The sequence below is a fragment of the Coloeus monedula genome (genome assembly GCF_965178545.1).
Source record: "Coloeus monedula genome assembly, chromosome: Z".
NCBI lineage: Eukaryota > Metazoa > Chordata > Aves > Passeriformes > Corvidae > Coloeus > Coloeus monedula.
In genome coordinates this window covers 8,764,366-8,787,752 of record NC_138822.1, presented here as the reverse complement: position 1 = coordinate 8,787,752, position 23,387 = coordinate 8,764,366, and the positions used below count along the sequence as shown (strand labels likewise).

The following is a 23,387-nucleotide window of genomic DNA, read 5'->3' as shown; positions in this document are numbered from 1 at the left end:
GTATGCACACACATCACCCTCACTTTTATTATTATATTTAGTATCCCTCCCCTCCTGCCTCTCCTACCCCATTACTATCAGTATTTTAAAGTAACTCCAAGTAAATAATATACTAAAATCAATCAAAGCAAGAAAATCACACTCCAGTATTCTTTGAGCATTCATTATGTTCAGAAAATTTATGAAAATTGTTGTTTATTGTTTCTCTGTAATAACACTTCAATATTTTTTTATTAAATCCTGGTCCTTAGTATTCACTGGAGTCACCAGTCTGCGTAGCATGGTTTAGTATAAAATAAAATCACTAAGCATGGCCGGTTAACTATGAATATTTAATTCCAAGGCAAATGTCCATTCAAAGAGCAGTGTAAATATTTATGCCTAGCTAGATCTAGATCACATGGATTCTGATTTGTTGTGTGCTTCCATTTTAATGGGTCCAGCATTAGTCCTGTGTGGCATCCCACCCTTGCAGGGAAGGGAGCACCCAAGAATGATAGATCCTCATGGCTGAAAGAAATGACAAAAGGAAGAGGGCCTGCAAAAACTTACAAAGTTTTAGTAGTAAATTACACATTTGGCATGGAAATGTGTATGTTAATCCCCGACCTCCTAGATAAGCACAGGGCAGAGGGTTTTGGATAAAGGGCTAGGATGGAAGGAGAGGGACTGAGAGAGAGAGAGAGAGAGAGAGGGATTAAAGAGGAGGAGAGAGAATGAAAAGAAGAAAGGAAGAGGGAGGTATCACCAGTCCTGGCTCCAGCTCAATCCAGCTGATGGGGTATACAGGCTCCTGGAACGCATGCATATCCAGGCCTTGTAGTCCTTTTCATAGTGAAGGTTCTGTGGGCTGGAGCTAAATTTCTCATTCTCTATGTAAATGAGTTTTCATGTGCAGCCCAGTCTTGTAGATCTTTCTGGAAATGGGTTGGGGGGCTTCAGGGATCTTGGGTGCTCTTGATCCCCCCTTACATTCCACGCCTGTTCACTGGCCTCATTCCTGTGCCTCTGCTGTACTCTGTCGTGCTTAGCTCCAGGAGCTCCAGGAGCCAGAACAAGGACACTTGTTCCAGAAATGTACTGCCCTACTTCCAGCTATTGCTGGTAATTGGCTGTTGCTCCCAACAGTCCTTGGTTGGCTCCACAGCTATATGGCCATCAGTGTTTGCGACATACACATTAGCCCCTTATTTTCTAGGATTTCACATCCTGCAATTAGCTTTAGTGTTCAAAGTGCAGAGGTGATCTTGAAAGACTGACTCTGTCTTCTGCAGGCAATCAGGCTCCTTAATGTAATTTTGATCAGGCACGTGCTTCAATGACTTGCTCAAGTTGGGCCCAGAAATTACAGCAAGTCACAAGTACATACAATGAACTGTGCAGGAGCCACGTGTTTAAACTGACAACAATCTTGGCTCAAATGTTAACACTACTGAGCTACCTTGTGGTCCCACTTGTCTGGTTTCAGTTGTCCGAGGTACAACTGTTTAAAAAATGCTGCTATTTTGATTTTCCAAATACTTTTTCTTCTATTCCTTGTCAGCTTTCCTCAGCATTCATAATACTGGCCTCTATTTATTACTTTTAAAGTACAGCTTTAGTATTTTTAAAGTTTTATTATTTTTAAAGCAAAGTTGAAATAATATGAGCAACAGGTTTTAGATGAAAATTCAGGTGCAGTTCTTGTCATGAAAAAGAAAACATTGGAGGCCTCTCGTAGTAGAACAGATTTTTCAAATCCCGATTTTCATCAGGGAATGTAGTGAAAGAGATAAGGATTCTGTGGGTGCTTCACCCTGCACAGACCTGTCCCCAGTTAGGGCAGCCTGTTTGCTTTCCCAGGGCATGCTTCAGGCACCAGGGCTTAGGTCATGAATTCTAATAAATTAATCCTGAGTTAGGATTTTAATTAAAAGGATTTAAAAGCCAGCCTTTTTGCATCTTTTCTCCAAGTCTGGGGCAAACCCACATGAATTTGGACAAGTGATGGTGAAATAGATCCTTTTCTTAAAAGGCATAATCCACAAGTGGTACATACATGATCATAATGGACCTAACTGTTGTGTTTGTGGGAAGAGCTGGGCTCTTTACTGGGAGCTGTGCTGACTCTGTGGACAACACTGCTCTCAGTGAAAGCCTGCTTGGGGTGCCTGGAGGATATTAAGAAAATAAACAGGCCATGGAGCATCCCCTTGACTTAACATCAGGGAATAGGCTCTGGAGATAAGGGATGGAGAAGGGATACAAGGGGCAAGTGTTGGCCAAGTGGGCCAAGTGAGAGACTGTGCAAGATAGGCAGCACTCCTGAAGAAGTGTTACACACAATTTTTATGATCTTGGTGCGTCCTGTAGCAGTAAAATGACACGTCCTTGGTTTAGCTCTGAGGAATGCCTCAGAGGAGTAGGGTTGGTTCTTTCTGGCGTGTGCTGGGGTCATCATAAATTGGTTCTCCACTAGTGAGCTGGTTCACAGCTGTGCAGAAGCTGTATGGTTGTATTTCACTCACTTGGTTCTTCTAGTTACAGCCCACTCAACTTATGAAAAGAAGGACTAGTGAAAGTACTGGTATGAAGCAGAAGTGCATCAGGCAGAAACAGCCTTTTCCACACTACTCTGCAAAGCAAAACAAGAAGTGCTGAGTTTGTTGGGTCTGCTAAAATTAGCATGTGAAGATGACTTCCTCTTGCTACCGTACATCCACAGATGTCTACAGAAGGTAGCTTGTGCATTGAGATAAAGGAACAATATTATGTTTGCCAAGAAATGTGTTTTTAATTTCCTGGAGGTAACATTTCTGACCTGCAGTTTTTATTAATTTTCTATGATCTTAAGCATTTTGCTAACTAGCTTTTTAATCACTGCATTTTCAGTTTTGGTAATGTACACTTCTGCTAAACCTAGAAGAGTATTTATATACTCAATGAAGCAGTACATTGCCAAAGGATTTCCACAGATTTCCTGTTGTTTGCTGTATTGATGCTCAAAGCGAATCTCTGGCTGAAAAGTTCCTGGATGAATCCCAGATTCAGGACTATGGTCAAATAGAAGCATTTGCTTGCTTACCTGATCTGTAGTTCACATAGATGTCTGAAGGTTGAAGTTTATTAACAAGATGTTGACTGAGATGGCTAAGATGTTCCAGCTTTATCTGAAATAAGAAATCATTCCTTTGGGAATAAATTGGGGAGCAGCTATTGCCATCAAGAGGGTTGAGATTTCTCATCAAATGCAGAAATTCCCATTGATGTCAGTGAAAATTCAGGGCAGGGTATAAAGACTTAAGCTGTGCCAAGAAGACATTTTTTGGGCCTCCTCTGAGCATTTGGAATTTGTAGGGTCTGTAAGACTTTAGTCTGTTTTTTTCCCTTATGTGTTGGACAGCTATTTATGTACATAGGCAGTAGAACAGGAGGAATTTTGGTTTTCGTTGGTATTTGCAGTGACATTGATCCAGTCCATTAATAGGACTGGCTCCACAAAAGCTATGTGAGAGATTTTCAGGTTCAGCTTCTGGGCCTGCTGCCTAAAACTGTACAGCCTCTGCAGCCCCCAACATTTGATGTGTGTTAAGAATTGTATTTTCCATATCCATTATGTATGAATCGTGTGATTTTAAAAGAATACATTAAAAGCCATGAGCTCTTGTGTGGTGAAAGGCATGGCAATATTCCTGTTATGAGAATGCTTATCACTCAGACACAGAGTGAAGCTGCCTTGTTAATTTTTTCTTAATATGTGAAATAAATTCCATTGGATGGTTTTGCTTTAATCTCTTGCTATCTTTTTCAGATACTGTCCTTATATCCAGTATTTAAAGTATATTCAAAGTAAATTCCTGCATGAAATAAGAAGTGTCTCTTGCAGAACAGCCACAAACCAGTAATTTTTGTGATGATTTGCGGGTGTCATTTCCTGACCTGGGCTCAGTTTTTTGCTTTGTTTCGGAGAATGTTTCTTCTGTCCTTGGGGGAAGGAAAGTGACACTTTGTGAATTGGTAGAATGGGCTCCTGTCCTATATGTCCTTCCTCATTCTTCAAAACAAAAAAATCACAAAAGAAATTGAAAAGTTGGCCATGAATTTCTGACAGTTTAGAAGTAACACCTGCTTATAAATGAAATACAAAGCCATAAACCATGTTTCAGCCTTAGCCTTAATTTTATCTTCAACTGATGAAACAGCATTTTCTGGAAATTAATGGCGTTATTGTCACTGAAATGTACAAAGGGTTGTGGTGGAATAAGCACTAACACAACAGAAGGCAAAATATGCTTCTGAGAGATGTCCTTCTAATCCGGCAGCAGCATGAGTGGCAGTCTTCTGATGTAGGAAGACAGGGTGAACAGCCTAGTGGAACTTGGTGTGCAGAAGGTTTTTCTTCCCCTGAGGATGAGGAACAAACTTTCTGTTGTGTCTTTCTAGGTGTTGTATCCAGTAGAACTCTGAAGTTCCAGTTTACCCAGTGATGTATTTTTAATGTTGACAAGTAAAGAAAAAGGCGATAAAAAAGGGACTGCTGTGTGAGAGGAGAGAGAAAGTGGATGGTCCTGTTGGTTGTGTACTGAGTTAGGTGCAACTCCATCTTGTGATTTACACAAAACTGAGCTTGATCTTCAGCCTGTGGCACCAGAGACTTGTGGAATTCAGGAGTATACTGTGGGATAATGTTTAGTTTTGAAGTCATCACTCTACAGACACATCGAGAAATTAGCAATCATAAAACTGTTAGGAAACAAACAAATTAGCCAGAGCAAATGTTAGAAGACCCGGCATGTTTAGCAAAAATTAACCTGTATTCTCCATGGATTTATTAACATTTTCGGTTCAAATCTCTGCAGTTTCCACCTGTATGAAGAGGCTTTGGGTGAGGAGTACTGACCCTTTCTTTAACTAGGCCATTTAATTCCTCTCTCTGCTGAAATGTTGCTGCTCCACTTCATCCTGTGCTACTATGTGGCTGCAAATAAAACAATGAAATCAAAACAAGGGTAGAAGCATTGCTCCTCACACTCTCCTGACTTAGATGTTGTTTGATTTTGAGTTCCAGCCCTGGTAGATAGAAGTCTTTTCCTGGCCACATTTTATTGCTTATTACTAGCTACTAAAATAATACCCTACCACAGGCCACAAAAATGTTCCCCTGTAAGCCACTTCTGAGAACTGCCTTAGTCTTAAAAATAGGAAGGTTTTCCTTGGAGAATCATCCCTTTAGAAGAAAGGATCTGCCAGATTTGGTCTAGATTTTTAAAAATAATTTTGTCTAATTCACTTGCCATTGATGGGATGGCAAACTATTTGACAATAGAAAACAAAGCTATTGCTACTTAGTTAAGAGGCTATCCCTGTAGGTGTAAAGCACTAGCTTCCTTCAGCTGTTTTTTGGATGTCTTATATAGTCTTGGGACAAATTTGCTTCCTAGATAAATCAACAGACTGGAAAGTCACATCAAAATTCAAGTAACAGGAATAAAAGCATGTATTTAGTGCAGATAATTCTATCAATTTGGATTCCAGAGATGGTCTGCATTTCTAATGAAAACTGACTCCTGATATGTCATCCAGAAAGTGTTTTATGCTTTTGTGCCAACTTGCCTGCACTTGCCATAGATGATGTAGGAAAAGGAGATACCAAGAGACCACTGAAGCAGCCTGTCAGGACTGTTGCCTTGCTGCATTTCCTATAGATTAGATTTCAGCGTGAAATCTGAATTTTTATCTGCATCATCTTTTGAGGTGGAGTGTTTTGGGTGAGGTGAATTACCAAATAGCAGACTGGCAAGGAAGTTTGCAGTTTGTCATTTAAGTAGAGTGTGAAATTTCCTCCTGGAAATTCTAATACCAACACTGAAGAGGAGTCTTGGCTCTGCCTTGAGCAGAGGCAGAAACTCTGGGAAAGGACAGCCTTCTGTCTGCATTGATGCTGGTGTATGTACCTGCAGGCACTGTTCTATGACAGTAAATGGTGAATACTGCAGTTTGCTTTTAAAAATTGCAAAGGGTTTGGGGTGAGGGAGCATTACAGGGTAAGACCAAGCTTGCCTGTAATTACACCAAAGTATTTGACTGCCCTCAGCGGGGTGGCGTGGGTGTAACTGAAACCCCAGAATATCTCATTAAATCTCCTCCTACCTACGGCATTCATCAGAGGCATCCCAAGGATCCCAGATGCCGCAGATACAACCATAGCCCTAATTACAGGGTAACAGGCGAGCTGCAGGAGGAAGAAAACAGCCCCAGACCTTCAGCAAATGGCAAGTAAGCGTGAGCTATTCAGTCACGTTGGCATGAGGTTCATGCTGCCTTCGAGTCATTGTCACAGGGTGGCCTCTGGCATTGAGGAGGTGCAGTGCAGGCTTCCTGGGAGCATGAGGCTTCGGAGAAGGCACATACACTCAAATCTTCTTTAAGAAGAGTTTGAGCCTGCTATTTCCTTTCACAAAAACCTCTTTCCCCTAACAAAGAGTTTGGGAAGGCACTTGAAAAATTTATGACCTTCTCACATCATTGCATGAATTGTGGTTTTGAGGGAAAAAAAAAGATATGGCAGTTAAAATCCCTCTCTCTTGTAAACTGTTGGCTAGCTAGAAGTCATGACCTTCCTGCAGAACAATGAAGGGAGTAGAGGATAGAGAATATCCATAGCTTTCAGATAAAGTGGGGCAGAACTAACTGAGACTAGTATCCTGAAGTGGCTGGAGCCCCAGATAGCCCCCTCACAAAAAGGGCATATCAAACAGGGAGTTGAGAATTTGGAACAAAGATGGGTCTCTGACGTAGGAGGAGCTAGATGAGCTTTCAACACTAAAAATCAAGCTTGCATGATAGATAAGGTGAGCAGGGAACCGGCTCTTGCTGTCCTCCAAACTAAGGAACATCCTAGCAGCTACTGCCAGTAGCACTTTAAAGTAGGTGAAAGGAAGTACTTTCACATGACATTGTAATTAAATTTATGGCATTGCTGTTACCCAGTGGTGGAGACCAGATGCCAGGATGACGCATGGATTATCTCGTTTTTGGGCATCCCAGTGATTCCCCACTATTGCTTGCTCGATTCCTTAGAGTGGGAGAGGGAAAGGGAGACTTGTGCGTAGGTATGAAGATTTCACTACGTGCACACAGACTGGTAGACTTGGCAGCAGCCAAGGTGGGTTGTGATCACAAATGGAACAAGCAAAGGAATTGCTCCTTGACTTTGGGAGGCTGGGACCTGCCTTTCCAATTTCACATGCAGTAGTGGGTAGAGGCAGAGTTAAATGGCACCTGATATGTCTCTATACAGTAGATGAGACAGAGCATGGGGAAGCTTAAAAGGGTCTTTCCTTCAAAGAAATCAAACACATATATAAGACCAGTACTGACATGAAAAGAATTTCCTCATTCATTTCCTTGGGAAGTAATCTGAACATGTTATCCTCACTTGTCCTTGAATCTGGTGTTTGCTCTGTATACAGAGATGAACACTTGTACAGAATGGGTTTTATATAGTTACACAGGATATAAGCTATCTATTTACATTTTACTCCTGGTTATTATATCTTTGCATGTTTGTGGTGTCACCTTTTAGGATTCCAGAGACATCTACATGCAGTATAAAGTCTTTCACAGCTGAGAAGTCAGTGGCTGATGTGTTTGCCATCATATGAGTCCTTCTGCTAATGCAAATTGCCCTACCACCCATAAATTTAGGAGTCCACCCTAAAATAAAGTTATCTTGAAAGTTTATTGCCTTGCCAAGAAAAGTTTGCTTTGATATCAGACACTACAGCTTTGAATCTGAAGGCATATGATTCAGGATGGAGATGTTGTGTCTTACTCCATCTTCCTTCCACACAGACCTTGAACTGTCCCTGGTGCCCATCTCACAGCCTCAGGCTCCAGGTTGAGTGTTTATGTATTGCTGTGGAGTCTGGCCTATGCTGCATGATGTTTTAAGAACTATGACAAGACACAAGTCTCCCAAATAATATATCACGAGCCAGAAGAGCTTGGAGATCTTGAGATGCAGATATTTCAGATGCATTGGAGGCTTAAACTCCCAGGTTACCACAATAACAGGGTGAGGGGCAATGGATGATAAAATACTGCTTGCTTACAACTTGCTTACAGCTCTTCCTCAGCTTGCTCTTTTGGGCCCCATACATGATAGTGCTGTTCCTTGAGTAATGATACAGTGGTTGTGTGCATTTCCTACTGCATTTGTACATTTTTTTCTTTTGATAGCTTGTATACACATGGTTCTCTAGCATAAGCATGTTTTTACATGGATTAAATAAAAATAGGGGAGCAATTTGAAAGAGATAAATGGAAGTGTCTCGTATCAGCTTTGCCTGAGCTGTTCTGCTCCTCTTTGTATTTATTTGGTAGGCTTACAAAAAACGTAAATACTGCAACTTTGCTAAGAAATACTTGGAGATCAAAGTGAAACTGACCTTGCAGTTATCTTGGGATTTGATTATTAACCCATCCCCATTTTGGAAGTGCTAAGCCGCGCACAGAAGCTGCTGCTGCTGCTGCGAGAAGAGTGGTTGACTGTCCTTGCTGGAGAATTTGTTTGTTCTCCAAGGTGGGATTCAGTTCTGTCATGTCATCTGCAGAGATTGTGTCTTGCCTGGTCAGCCCCAGATCTTGGAACGCAATTAGCTGCTGCACACAGCTCAGCGTGGCTGTCTCTGTGACCCCTGATCCATAAGCATGGTGTGTGGTCTGTTCTCTGCCCAGGTATTTCAAGAATTTTTTTGATTTTATGTGGGTTACCTAATGCTAGGAAACACAAATGCTGCAGGTTTGTATGTGTTTAAAAATGTATTTGTCAGACATTCCCTCATCTCTCACCAGTGAGAAGGAAATGGTAGTCCCTCTGCTTTTCACCTCTCCTTGACTACCTAGTTTAGGCTTGTCAGGAAGAGTGAATGGATAAGAGCTGAATGAATCTGAAAGGGGAGTTAGACAAACAGACTTCTCACTGGCGAAAATCACAGTGGCACAAGTTCATGGTTCTTTGGAGCATACAACTGGCAAGCATAAATATTTTTTTATGGCTTCGTAAGCGAAGTCGAAGACCAGAGAACACCTCTGCAGAGAAGTAATTTTGATCTTTCACGCTTCATGTATGAAAGAGCTACAGGAACACTGGTGAACACAAACAAAAAAATGCTTGCAATTTAGCTAAGTACTTACACATGAATTCTGCACAGTGCAAGAATTTTGCCAGGACGTTTACATCAGGAGAGCTTCCGATACAATATGTAGTACTGTATCCCATATTGTAGTTCCTGCGACAATGTAGACATATTGGATCTCAAAACAACACTGGACCCAAAGGAAAACACGTTCTGCACACAGGATTTGCCTTTATGCACCGTGTTCTGCAGCTTAGCTGGAAAAAAAAAAAAATTATGCTTAAGAACTGCTTTCAATCACCCAAAAGGCCATGTTTCATGATAAAGCAGCTGGGGAAAGTGAAGCAGGTTGAGAGATCAGATCTGGCAGGATGGACATACTGGGTCTGGCTCATATGATAAGGCAGGCTTGGGGTGCAGTGGGAAGGGAATGTTGCCAGGTGGTTGCCAACACAAATTTAACTCCACTAGGAGCCAAAACCGGGCCTTACATTGGTTTGGACTACTGGGGATGCTTTTCAGTATGGCAGTATTAGCAACAACTCTTGGATGTTAACACCTGTGGATGTTGACAGGCTGGGTTAGTTCATGTACACGGGTGAGTGTTGCTCATGTTCTCTTAAATACAGGGTTCAACCAAAGTAACTGTGGCCTCTGGAGAAAAAGCAACCTGCCCCACATCCCAAATCAAGTGCTTGACCAGTCCTGGTGCTCTGGGCATCAGTCTGTCTTTCCCCAAAAGCAGCAGCATGGCCCCAAGCCACCTACAGAGCTGTCTGGTTGTGACTGGCCAAATCCAGCCTGGTTTAACAAAAAAAATAGGCTTTACCAAGACTGAGGGCAGGCATCTGCCAGGACTGCGGGACCAGACCCCAAAACCGGGAAATGAAATATAGCTCAATTAAAGGCAATGGGGAAAAAAGTCACCTGGAAAGAGTTAGCCATTCAAAGTGGGGGCAGGGTGGAGGGCACACTGCTTTAATCTTTTTATTGTATAAAAATTTTGTGACTGAACTAAAGCCCTACTGTTTGGACTGGATGATGTTACGTAATTCTCAGAAACGAGAGCAGCTGGCCACAGTACAGATACCTCCTAGCGAGCCCTGCAGTGCACAGCACATCATTTACCAAGGCTGTAAAAAAACCCCACATTTATTAAGGGGCTTGGGAGTGAAATTTGACATGCTGGCTTGGCTTTTAGCTGTCTGGATTTCATTTACAGCTCCTCTCTTTCATTTTCCACTAAAATAAATAAATAAATGAATCTCTCTTTGCCCACTTTCCCTCACTGCTTTTTGGCATGCCTTTGGGTAAATCCAGTGCAGAGAGCCCAGGAGTATTGATGCTAACCTTGTAATGGGAATGCAATGAAACAAGCAAAGGTCCTGGCAAAATCCACATTCAGGAGGATCTGGAACAGGCAGACAAATAATGGAAGTATTAGAAATCACCTGATTGCTGGAAATTCTCACTCTGAGGAAAACTGAGAACAAGACATGTTCCTGAGCCCATCAAATAATGTGAATTTTACAAACATTTATTGCTATTTCCTGATCCTTCCTCACCCTGCCTTTCATCCACCTCTTCCTGCCAGCTGCACCATCAGAATTGCCATTTCTTCCTTGCCTTTGCCTCTTTTCTTTCCTTGTGTAATTTGGGGGAGGAGGGGGGCAGAAAATTCATAGTTTTGGGGACTATGTTTTGCCATTTAGCTACAGGACAGATTGCGTTGCTCATGCAGTTGCCAAAATGGACCCTGAGCTCATCCTGGTGTTCTTGCCCGGATTTGCACAGGTGGAAGGTGACACTGGCTGCGCTTAGACATCCCATCCTGACCTTCCCACAGCACTCATGTCTGACAGCAATGGCAGTGTGTTGATCATCTACTCATAGATTATGTGGGTGAGGAATAGCTGCTGTTATTTTTTCATACTCTTTCCCAGAGTCATTAAGAGCCTTTGGAGAATGTGTCCTGGATCAGCCAATCAGCCGTTCTCCAAAACCTGTTGGGACCCAGGAAATCTGGCCCTTGTACCAGGAAATTCCTCATTTAAAAATAAAACAATAACATTTCCCCCTTCCCCAGTTTATTCCAGTAATACCATCTACAGTTAAGTACTTAAAATACGTAGCTAAACTTTAAGTAAAATATTTTTTAAACACATGCAAATATAAATACTTGTAATGTTAAAGAATTAAACCTGTAATTTCAATTTTGAAGCTCCTGAAAAGTGTATGTGGTAGCACAGGGGATAGAAAGAATTTCAATTCTTCCACACTTTGGAAATCAGCTTAGCTTCTTATATGCCAAATTTTATTTAACCATCCCTCCCTGCAGTACTTGCCACCAGAAACATGTGAATGTTTGGCAGCTGTTTGCTGGATTTTTATCCCTGTATTTGGTGTTTTAGGACTTTAAGAATGGTCTGACGCTTTGCCGTCCCTATGCTGGCTGACAGCTGCTCACCCAGCAGTGTGCTGGGCTACTAAAGCAAGTGCAGTGATCAGTGCTGGTGGGAGGACCCTGGGAAGTGGAATGCAGCTTTTGGACCTCCCCACAGGCACCATGCCATGCATGAGCTGGGCCAGCCACAGTGCTTACTGTGGGTTTGCACCCTGCCTGTGCTATTGCCGTTTTCAAAGAGTGCCTTTTTTCCTCCTGGCTGAAAGATCCTAGCAGATTTTGGAAGAGCAGCTAGTACAGAGGGGGACATATGTGCCACCAGCCAGCATCAGCTAACTGGGTGCTGGTAATTTGTCACTTTGGTATTAACTGGGCAGGATCCGAGCAGCAGAGTCAGAGAGCAGCGTCAGGAGGGCAGGGTCCCAGCAGCACACTGGGCAGCACAAGGAAAGCACTAAGGGCCATATTCCAACTCTGGAAGCTAACACGCTGGCTTCAGCAGGAGCCATGTGAATGTAACTGCTGCCAGAGGACAAGCCCCAAAGTTTAGTATTCCTCCAAATGAAGTATAAAAATAATTATGAGCTTAGCATGCAAAACTTGGGTCTGAATTCAAAACCATCTGGTGTTAATGGCCTGAAGCGAAACTTCAGACAAAGGTTTCATTTTACTTATTATTCATGAGAAAAGCCCCTGGCCAGCGACTGCAGCTTTGCTTATTACTCATAGAGTTTAATACCTGCTGCCTCACTGAGGGGTAGGGGGTGCAGAAGCCTGATGCTGCTCTGCTTTGTCTTCAAGCAAGTGACACTGAGCAAAGATAGTGGGATTGCTCGGAGCACACAGAAGAATTAAGAAGCTCAATATAATATTTATCCTCTCACCATTTTCACTTCACTGACACGAAATTTAATCTTCCTAAAAACTCCTGCCCAAGAGCTTGTTGAATAACTGTACTCTTAAGACAAAAAGGTTTCCATGCTGAAATTAACTCCTACTGCTGCTTATCCATGAGCAAAAAGCTTTGTTTTGTTAAAACAAATCTCAGCTGCATACCAGGTCAGAACTGGGTGGAAGGACTATGTGGAAAGCATGTACTTTATTTTCAGTTCAACTGAAATTTTGCACACAAAACCTTCCCATGCCAAATAGTGGGGACAGATGTTCTAACTCTGAACAGGGAAAACGGAAGACTGTGGCATGGTGAAGTATGTTGATAGGGAGAAACACAGAGATAGAAAAAGTGGCAAACAAGATCTCAGGCTTTTTTGACAAGTCCAAGAGAAACTTCTCTGCTTATTAATGTTTCTGATGGAGACTTTTAGACACTGCAGTGTGGTCCAGAAGGTGTTACTCACTAGGCATGAGAAAAAGTAAGAAACGACAGTGATATTCAGCCTGCTTCTGTGCAGACATTCTGTGTTTCCATTAAAAATTTTAGGTCAAAACTCAAATGTTCCAGGTGGGAAATTTCTCTTCTCTGCTTTTCTGTATATGGTCCAAGTACAGCAGCTTTAGAAGACTGCCAGGGTTGTGATTCTGGATCAAAAAAAGTTTTCAGCAAAAATACAGTTGTTATTTCCAGGCAACAACCCTTCCCCCTCACAAAAACATGCCTCCCCTCCCCTCCCCCAGCAAAACAACAAAAAACCACCCAAAAAACCCCAAAAGCAACAACAAAAAAAAGGGGAAGGGAGGGGGAAAAAGAATGCTTATTTTGCTTATCTGCAAAGTGCCCTGTAACCATATTGCCACAAAAGGAGCAAGAACAGTAGAAATGAGAAGCTGCTTTAAGAATCTACTTTCCCACTGCAATCTCATCTTCCTAGTTTTGCCAGCCATTCTCTCATACCTTGATGTTTGATGCTAGACTCTCTCCCCTTAGGGCAGCTTGTTGTGTGGAAAATGCCAGTTTGCAGGGCTCTATAGCAAGTGCTAATCACTGCAATTGTACTGAGATGTTTATCTGACCCTTAACCTTCATGTCCATACTGGTGGTCCTCCTTGATGGTTTGGAACAAGTTTTGCAGGAGGTCATCCTGGGCAGGGCAGCGTGGTAGCTTGCTGCTTATTTGCTGTGAGTTGTTCCATCTGCATGCTACTGAAGAGTTTGCTCTTGGTTTTCTTGCACATTACCTCCTCTGAGGCCTTGGACTTGACACGGAAATTTCCAGAGGTAAACTTTTGGTCTGTAAGGTGCAGAATGTAACCACACTGAATACTTTTTTTCTCCTCCTCATCTCTCTCCCATGACCGTCACTCACTGGGAAGCCCATTCTGGGAAGGGAGCACCCCCATGTCAGCACCAGCCTCAGCTTTACATCATCATTCAGCTATCACCTTTGTCTTCTCCTACAGTGTTTGCCAGAATCCTGAAGGCTCCTGAATCCCGAAACATCACCTTTGGGTCTGTGGTGACATTGCGGTGCACGGCGACAGGCCTTCCAGTCCCTACTGTCACCTGGCTGGAAAATGGGAAAGCTGTAAGTGCCTCTTTTTCATGCTTTTGGCCCTGGAGGACTGCTATCAGCCAGAAGCACAGCAGGGCTGGTAGCCAGCACCAGTGGTTTCTATTCCTTCCTAACTTAGTATCTTGTTGTGCAATCTGGTTGAGTCCATCTCATCCCTCTGCTGCAGTTTTCTCCTCTGAAAAAACATTGTCCCCCTTCTCCTGAGTGTTGGTGACTTCATTTGTTAATCTGAAAGACCAAGATGAAGAGTGCTTTAGGCCCTTTCAACCTTCCTCCAAGACAGAATTTCTAGGACTTCATTGTGTATTTCTGCAGCTATCTTTCCTTTCCTTTTTAAATAATGTGGTAACAATAACAAGTCAAATTTGTGCATTTGACAAAGTAACACAAACCAAGGAGTTAGACAGAGCAAACTGTCTTGAGGTAAAATACCTGTGGAACACCATTACGCACAGCATATTTAAAGAAGAGCATAGACCCGGAATTCTCTAGACTGACCTAGGTGATGTGAAATATGTCATCAATTTATCCCTTGCCAGAGGCATGTTCTTAAGAAAGGCATACCTTCTTCAGCAGCAGGCACAAAGGGATGCAAATCCACGGCGTCTCACAGGAAAGACTCTGTGGTCCAATGATCCTGACCACTTAAGATACGTACTTGCTTCAAATTTGTCTGGTTTTCATGTCTGTATGTAGGCTATTGCAATGCCTTCACTTCAGTGACCTAAAGAGCTGCTTGACACCTAGTATTGCCTGTGTGGGAGTGAGGAGGGTACCACAGTCACGGCAGCTCTGCAGCCCAAGCCTGCCATGGGTTTCCCCTAGTCTTCTTGTGCTTATGGTGAACATGTTTTATACTCTGGTCTTTCGACAACTTTTTTAAGGATGTGAGCCCCAAAGCATGACGCTATGGAGGCAGGTGGAGTGTCTGTTGAATGCAGGCTGGCAATTTGCCTCTGCTTTTTCTCACTGACACCCTATCAACCCCAAGTCCTTCTGAGCAAAGGCTGATCCGGACTATTCCTGTGGAGTTGCTTGTTCAACAGGACTGGTTCTTACTTCAGGGGGCTATCACCATCGTGGTTTGTGTCTTCTCTTTCTGTACATTGAAACACGTTATTAAGACCCCGTGGCTACTCTGCAGGCTGTCTTGCCTTCCTTGCTTCCTCTATACCTTATTGTGTCCTTCAGTCTGATTAAGGTTAATTTTCTATATTCCCTCAAGGTTGCTAGGCAGAGCAGCAAAGGGATCAGATCAGCCTAGCTGAGACACTTGGGTGCTTGGTTTCTGACAGTATATAGTTTGAGGCAACGGTAGGCATTTATTTAAGACTTCTTCCCCCTGGGAATTAAACCTTTTGCAGGAGTCTGAGGTGCCTGGCAAGAACAGCATATTTTCAGAGCACAGATCTGTGCTCTGCTGAGATCCTAATGCGTGGGTCCCACAGAGAGCTGAGGTGCATGAGATGGTGCTCAGCACCTGCTTGGGGCCACTGCCTGACTAGTCATATCTGTTCTGCCCCATTCCTGTCTGAATTCCTGGAATTCCTCCCAGTCCCAGGAAGGCAATGCTCCAGATTGCTTCGCTTTAAATATGACAAGGAAACCTTAATGAGAGCCCGACTCTGGGAAAGTCAGCAGGAAGCCAGTGGACTGGAGATGGTGAATCTGAGGGCTGGCTCACAGTAATGGTGAGTCATTTGAAGATGCAGTATGGCTGTGACATTATGGTCTCTGAACACCGGCCTGTAATTGTCCTGAGGCTCAAAGAATGGGAGTCTGCTGAGCTTATTGAACTGCCCTGGAAGAGGAGGATGGAAACTCCTCTGTGCAACAGCTGCCTGGCCTACATAAATAGAAACACAATTCATTTTCCTCCCGCTATGCACCACGCAGCATCATGGACCTTATAATGTAGTTTTCCACACATCCAGGAATAAATGAGCCAGATGTGAAGATTTGAAGAGGTCTCTAATTTCCTGGTAGCTGAGGTGATGTTTTAAAGGCTAAAAAGAGAACTTCTGGAAACAAAATCTCAGGAAATGTGCTTGAAAAGGAAAGGGAATCAATTAACACAAGTGAATGTCCTGAGGTTTCCACTAGAGAAAACAACAGCTGGCCAGTGTGGAAGTCCTAGGCACCACTACCTGTGATTTTCCACTGCACAGGGTGCATACTGCTTGTATTGCTTGCAGTTACCTGAGAAACCTCTTCCTCCTGTGTCCCAAGCTGGAAGGAACAATCCCAGTTCTCCGTGCTCAGTGGGCACAGTCCAGTGCTGCCCGAACTGGTACACCTGAGGAGCAAGCAGGGAGAGAAGACTGGATTAGCACAAGCTGCTCAGGGCAAGCAGCTGCCTATCCCACTAAGATGCTGGAAAGCAGGGGCGGCCCATAGGAAATTCCTCCTTCCCACTGAGGAGGTACCTGTACCATTTTAGTGCTGAATCATTTCTAGAGAGAAAAAACTCTAGAACTAAATTTGAACAGCACTGTAACAAAAGAGAAATCTGTGAAAAAATATCCCCTGAGCTCCCACCCCCTTGAATGAACTTCATGTTATAAGGCTGAAAATATCCCCTGTCCCTGCCTTTGCACAGTAGCTGACACATTTCTTGCAGTACTTACAAACTGTGCTGGTCTGATTATTTAGTGATTTCTTCCCATGAACATTCTCTCACCACAACTCCAAGCTGAGCTTGAGTGAGGCAAAACAAATATATTCTTTCCAGCATTTTCTTTTCATAGAGAATCCAATCTGCTTACAAGACATGTGATACAATGTCGATGCATTCCTTCTTGCTTTTTCAATTATCGTTGTCAATACCTATGGGTATTTCACTTCACTTAAAGATCTCATTGGAAGTGCATTTTTACCAACCTCCAGGGAGGTCAGATTGATATCTCTGTCTGAGTTAGATGCATAGGCAGAGTGATTTGCTGGGACGGATCCAGGGAGACAGTCTGCAATGTCCTTAGGTCAGGTCACACCTGCGGGATCCACAGGCGACATATCTCACTTGAATTACATTTGATGCTTCCTATCAGTATGAAGGTTAGAGCAGGCAGTGCTCTGCTTCCTACTGCCTTTACAGTCTTGTAAGGCAGTGCAGAGTTTGAATGTACCAGGATCTCCTACTTTAATGAATGCCATATCAGCAGAGAAGACTTGATTGTAAATCAAGCCCAACTCACCAAACTCAGCACTCTTCAAGTTCATTTAACTGGGAATTTCTGATCTGGGAAAAGAGCTGGCCAAAATTAGCCCTAATCATTGTATTTGCAGCCCCTTCCATATTTCCAGTTGTGACATAAGTAAATCTACCAGATATCTGCTGAAGCCAGAGCCAGAGCACTTTCTTTGCTCATGACTGCTTTGAGAGTATGGCAGTGGTTACATTAATCCAGAATCAATGACTTCCAAACTATTTTCTTTTCTTCCTCTGTATAGCAGATGTTCACAAAGTCATCTTGTGCTCTTCCTTGCTAAGGCATGAAGAGGCAAACAATCTACTACAAGAAGCCCTGTAGTAATCAGCCAGCTCAATTACATAAGCCAAATTGTGACTATGACCCTCTTGAACTGAAACCTAATTGCAAAAGTATTGCTGAAGTGTGAAATAGGAGAGATCTTTTAACATTTATTTTTACATGTGAAGTCAGCTGTTAGGAAAGCACCAAAGTAACGCCAGCAGCTTTAGCTCTCCGCCACTTTTGTCTCCTTGCCACATCTTCCTCTGCTAATTTAGATGCTTGGGGCTGTGTCTCTTAGATTTTTCCTTGGTTTGCTTGTTTGCCTTTTTGCTGGATATATTACTGCACTGGGCTTTCACTCTTTTAGGTTTCTGCAGGGTCTGTAGCAGAAAGTGTCAAAGACAGAGTGGTTGATTCCAGACTGCAAGTGTACGTCACCCGACCTGGCCTGTTCACTTGCCTCGCCACAAACAAACACAGCAAAACTTTTGGAGCCGCAAAAGCAGCAGCAACCATCAGCATTTCAGGTATGCAGGGAAAGAAGAGGCCATTCATTTTTTTAACCTTTCCTGCTGGGGAAGAGGAAAGGGGTGTGGAGTACTCTGGAGGAAGAGGGGAAGCCTTGGAGAGCTGATAGTGTGCAGGGGCCTAAATTTGAGTACAAGTGCATCCTCCACCAGGCTATTTCCTCATATACTCTTACACTTTGGAGACTGGAATAGCTGTCATTTCCTGAGTGTTTGATGCTGTCTTGTACTTTGTGTCCCAGAAGCACACTTGGTAAGTTCATCCATGTGGAGGAAGTTGTGGTCATGACCCAGCGTTGGTATCATCTAACAGCAAAGTGAAAATAGCCTCAAGCAGTTCAGCTTCACAAGGGGTTGGCATCCAGAAAGCAGGATGGTTGCTGTCAGAGTAGTACCCTGCCTTGCCTGGAGTTATCTCTTCTCTCAGGGACATCTCCCAGATGTAAAAAAGATTCTCCAAAGAGGAGAAATACCTCTGTCAGAGCTAAGTAACAGCATTTGGCACACAGAGAGAAAGGTGTCAGCTTGTGCCTTCCCTCTTTGGACAGGGAATTTAGTTAGGGGAAAGAGGGGGAAAGAGGAATCATACAGGACATGGGATGGTAGCCCTGGTACTGCTTTTAACCAGACAGGCACCTGTTCATCTCTCTGTGCCTTAGCTTCTGCTTTCTTGAGAAAATAATCATGCCCTTTCTTACACTGGGTATTGAAACCTAGCAGGAAATTCTGCCCCATAAGATGCTCAACAGTTGGTGCTGTATTTCCCATCCACACTTCTGCTTTTACCCAGGCAAGTCTCTGTCCTGGAGAGACAAATGCAGTGGAGCAGACAGGTGCTTTGGACTGGTGCGAGAAGTTGTACTTCTCCAGGTTGTATGTGTTCAGCAGGAGGAACACCCCTCTAGACCTGAGCAGGAGTCTGCCTTGGCCTTGTCCCAGCTCACAAGGCTCCCAGGACAGAGGTGTCCTGGCCCTTGGCTGATGGCCAGTTCCTCCTCCGTGCATTGGCACAGCCCAGCTCCCTATGGCACTGCAAGCCGGGGCCACTGCTGTGTGCCAGCGCTGCATCTCCAGCCCTGGCTTCTCCTACCTGTTACAGCTGCTGCCTGAAGCAAAGGATGTGTACGTGGCTTAAACAGAGGATGCTACCTGCTGGTTACATAGGATCCAAAGGATCAGGATGAAAGTGTGGGTTTAGGATGCAAGAGTCCACTTCAGCTGGCACTGCCATCAACAATCCACTTCCTCCTCCTCATTCCTTCTCACTTTACAGTGTTCAGTGCTGCCCAATGTTTCTCCCCCACAATAAGGTACAAAAAAGAACAGAATTAGGTGCATTTTTTTTTCAGACAGCTTACAGTTCTCAGACACATTTCCTAGCATGGAAATCTTTACTTACACATCTCAGAGGGAACAATGTCACTGATGTCTTTTCCATTCCTTCTTTCTTCTGGTTCATCACAATTCCTGGATCCTGGTGCCTCTTGGCAGAGTGGAGGTAAGAATGACTTTCTGTGGTTTGGTGGAGGCTCTTTCTGGGCCAGAAAGAAGCATGATTAACCAAGGGGTTTGGTTAGTTTGGCTTAAATGAAAGGATAGGGTTTCTGGATGCCAATTGTGCAGATGATGTTCACCCAAAGGGATCACTGAGCTCTTTCACAGAGACGTAGTTGGAGACTGAGCTCAGGTAGATAAGGATGGTTTTGAGTAAAGCCAGCAGTAAGGATGTTTGAAATATGGTAGTGGGCAAAATATTCTGAAGTAAATTCTATTTGGTTACAGATCCACAGTTTCAATTGACCTTATAAATTTTCACAGCAAAGTTTAACTGTAAGTTAAACTCCTGCCTATTCACAGTTAATAAATGTAATTTGGTTTGGTGTTCAACAGATTAGGGCAAGAGAAATTTATATTTGCTCCAAGCAGAGTTATGGATGAGTGAAGCCACTTACATGTGATGAGAAATGCACTTCTGCTTTGTAATTTTTGGAGTACTGAAAAATTCAGCTGTCTTTTTCTTTTTAGAATCTTACCATATTTCTACATGGTGCACTGGCAATCAGCACTTCTGCTTTGTAATTTTTGGAGTACTGAAAAATTCAGCTGTCTTTTTCTTTTTAGAATCTTACCATATTTCTACATGGTGCACTGGCAGATCAGTCTGGAAAGAAAATGAGAGTGTTAGCCTGGGAGATGGGCTGGGAGCTTTTGGCCGTCAGAGAAAAGAGTAGAGCCTGGGAAAGTCTGAGCAAATGGCTTTGCCACTCTGCTGACAGACTCCCTGCAAAGGCTGTTGTCTCCATCACAGGAGCTTGCAAGATTGGTTCAGGGAATTTGTAAGTGATTAAGTGACCACTCAATGACAATGGCAGACTTATGCCTTACACCTGCACCAGTGCAGGTATGACAGGCATGGGAACACAGATCGAGAGCTCAGCCCTTCTGTCCCATAGATGTTCTTAACATTTGCTGTAAGACATTCCTTTTCCATGACAAGTCATTGTGAGAAACACGTTGTTGCTACTTCTCTGTTGCAACTTGGTCTGTCTCCTTGCATATTTTGGAAGAGCAAGGAAACATAATGTTAGCACAGGTGGCTCTTCTCAGGCTGTCTCTGCTGTCCCCTGAAGTCAGCAGCACAGCTACCCCATGCACACCTGTCCCTGCATTTGCCTCTGGGGCACAGGAAGGATGAAACTTTCAGATTAAGCACAATGGGAATCATCAGGAAAATATAAATTACATGAGCCCTGCCATGCCAAGAATAGTTCTAGCAGGGTGCTGCTCATTGCATTGCTTTGGGGAAACCTGCTGTGTGCTGGGGAGATGTCATGGGCTGTGAGACTAGTGCAGAGTGCTGGTGGACTCCTGTGTCACGTGAAGGTGTGTCCATGGAGCCTGGGGTGATGCTGTGTCACAGCATCACTGCCATTTTGGTAAACCTCAAGGGATTGGTGCCTTCCTGTATTTTTCATCCAAGCGACACAGAAAAAGAATTAAAAAAAAAATTCACATGGAGTCCAAAATAGAGCAGCTAAAACAAGGCCAGGGAGTGTCATCTGCAGAGAGCAGCATCTGAAGAACAGAAATGTGAGCATCCTGTGTAATCCCTTGTCCATGTACCTCCAGCTTTCTGAAGAAAAAAACAGCAAGAAACCCCACAGTCAACAATGGGTGATTATTTGGACAAGGGAAAGAAATAAAAGGCAAAGATACAAATAGCTCTGTTGACTGCTCCAAATGGTTGGCATGTTGTGAATTGAACTCCCTGACCCCAGTTACACTGACCAAATGAGCAGTGGGGACAGCTGCACCCAGCCCTCCTCCCTGCCCTGATTTGGCCATCCCCCACACGCAGGGAGTCTGTTTTCCCAGCTTTGCCTCCCATACAGAGGACACCGCATCCCACGGGCTGCCTAGGCAGAGGGCAGCTCCTCACCCACAAACCTTGCTGCTGTTGGATGATAGTGGGAGCTACTGGAAGCACGGCTGACCTGTGCATTGCCCTTACCCTGCTGCTCCCTTTTGACAGCCACAGAGAAGAAGGGCGGGGGGGAGGGGGGTAGACGTCCCCTTCTAGATGCAAAAAACATGGGAAAGATAAATAAATGGCCCTCAAAGGAGATGACCCTATTGTGATTTTTATTGCTCTTGCATAGCTCTGTCTCCATGTATGTGACAGGACTTTGCAAAGTGGGATATGTGGTGAAGAGAGAAGATGCACCTTGCAGGGAAGAAAAACACAGAGGCTTGTGCCTTCCTCGTCTCTGACTCCCCCAGCTAAACATGTGGAAGAGGGGCAGGGGCAGGGTCAGGAATGGTGCAGGAGCTGAGGAAGGGCAGGCAGGAGTTTGGTCTGATCTTGTGAAAAATTCCCTGGCACAGGATTGTGTTGAACTTACCTGGCTCCTGCTCATCGAGTCTATCTTAAATTAGACTCTACCTCTTGTTAGACAGCAGAGCAAAAAATCCCAGGTTATCACAGGACTGCAGCAAGAATCATGGCTGATCCCTACTGCAGGGAAGGAGGAAAGTAAAATATTTTCCCATTAGAGCCTAGGGGCAGGGTGAGGGGTCATGCTAGGTCATGGTTCTATGTGATCGCTCAGTCTTTTGTCCACTTATAATGTTAACAACACTTGGTCAGAGCCTCATCCCTGGAGCTCACCAGGGATGACACCAGGGTACCTTGCAGAAGTTTCATTCTTGGGTTAAATTAGCTGGTTTCAGTGGTTATAAACTCTACCATCTCCTCTGCCCTCTGTTAGCCTTACACATGCCACTTCATTCAGAAAGACAGCCATTGTGCTTGTGCAGCTGTTTAGGGCTGTGAGCTTACTCTGTGTGTGTGCTCTTGTCCTCAACATCAGGCTGTACAAGGGTGAGGCAGGTTACTGCAGCACGTACAGAGGTGAGGTGTGTAGTGCTATCTTGGCGAAGAATGCTCTTGTTTTCTTCAACTCCTCGTATGCTGACCCAGAGGAGACCCAAGAGCTGCTTGTGCACACTGCCTGGACTGAACTGAAAATGGTGAGTTCATTCTGCCAACCGGCTGCTGAGTCTCTGCTGTGTAACTACATCTTCCAGGAGTGCAATCCCTCGGGAGCTGGGCCAGCTCCAAAACCAGTGTGCAGGTAAATGAAGAAAAAAATGCTCATATTTCACTTTCATTTCATGGGGATGTGTAGGCAGCAGGGGAGTGGTGAGGGACTGTCCTGGCTTGCAGTAGCAAGTGAAGCTGAGGGAAACTGTGCCCTCTAGCTTTGTGCAGGTTTTCCCTTTGCTCTCTCCTCTGTACACACAGACTGATTCAGCTCTCACTGTGCTCATTGCTAGGGTATGGTCTGAATTCCAAGTCTAGACTTCTATGTTATATCAGGTATTTAGAGGACAGAGTTGAAAAGAAATATCGATTTTAATTACATAAGTAGTTTCAATAATTAACATATCATTATCTGTTAAATGTTACTAGTCCAATATGTATGTATTATTACCTTAAAAAGTAACTGCTTCTTTGAAATTTTGAGTAAATTTGGCTTCAGAAGATGCAACAAATCTGGCCAAGGCAATACACCAATCATTTAGCACTTTCTGCTATGACAAAAATGTGGCAAAAATGATGAGACCTGAGACATTCCCTGTGTAATTGTACCTGCTAAACCAAAACTCCAATGTGGTTATTGTATCCTTCTATATACAGAGAAATGTGCATTGAAATTAGGCTGACAGGGACCTTGAGGAGTCCAAAGCATCTCTCACTATAGCTAATCTACTGTTGACAAGTATTTGTAAACACATCCCAGTGACAGAGACACTGCTCCCCCACTATGTAACCTCCTGAGCTGTCTTTCCCTCATTCCTTGTCCTCCCACCATAGTCATGGAGGCAAGTTT

At 43.8% G+C, this 23,387-nt stretch overlaps 1 protein-coding gene across 1 annotated transcript in view; it reads left to right on the top strand.

Annotated features, from left to right (window-relative positions):
- MUSK (muscle associated receptor tyrosine kinase) overlaps window positions 1–23,387 on the top strand; it is a gene marked incomplete at both ends in the record, with an annotated part of 53,992 nt that overhangs the window by 11,402 nt on the left and 19,203 nt on the right. The window contains 4 exons of the mRNA XM_082301146.1: window positions 13,882–14,006; window positions 17,835–17,994; window positions 20,116–20,221; window positions 22,365–22,628. Of these exons, the coding sequence (XP_082157272.1) occupies window positions 13,882–14,006; window positions 17,835–17,994; window positions 20,116–20,221; window positions 22,365–22,628 (655 nt within the window). The remainder of the gene's footprint in view (window positions 1–13,881; window positions 14,007–17,834; window positions 17,995–20,115; window positions 20,222–22,364; window positions 22,629–23,387) is intronic.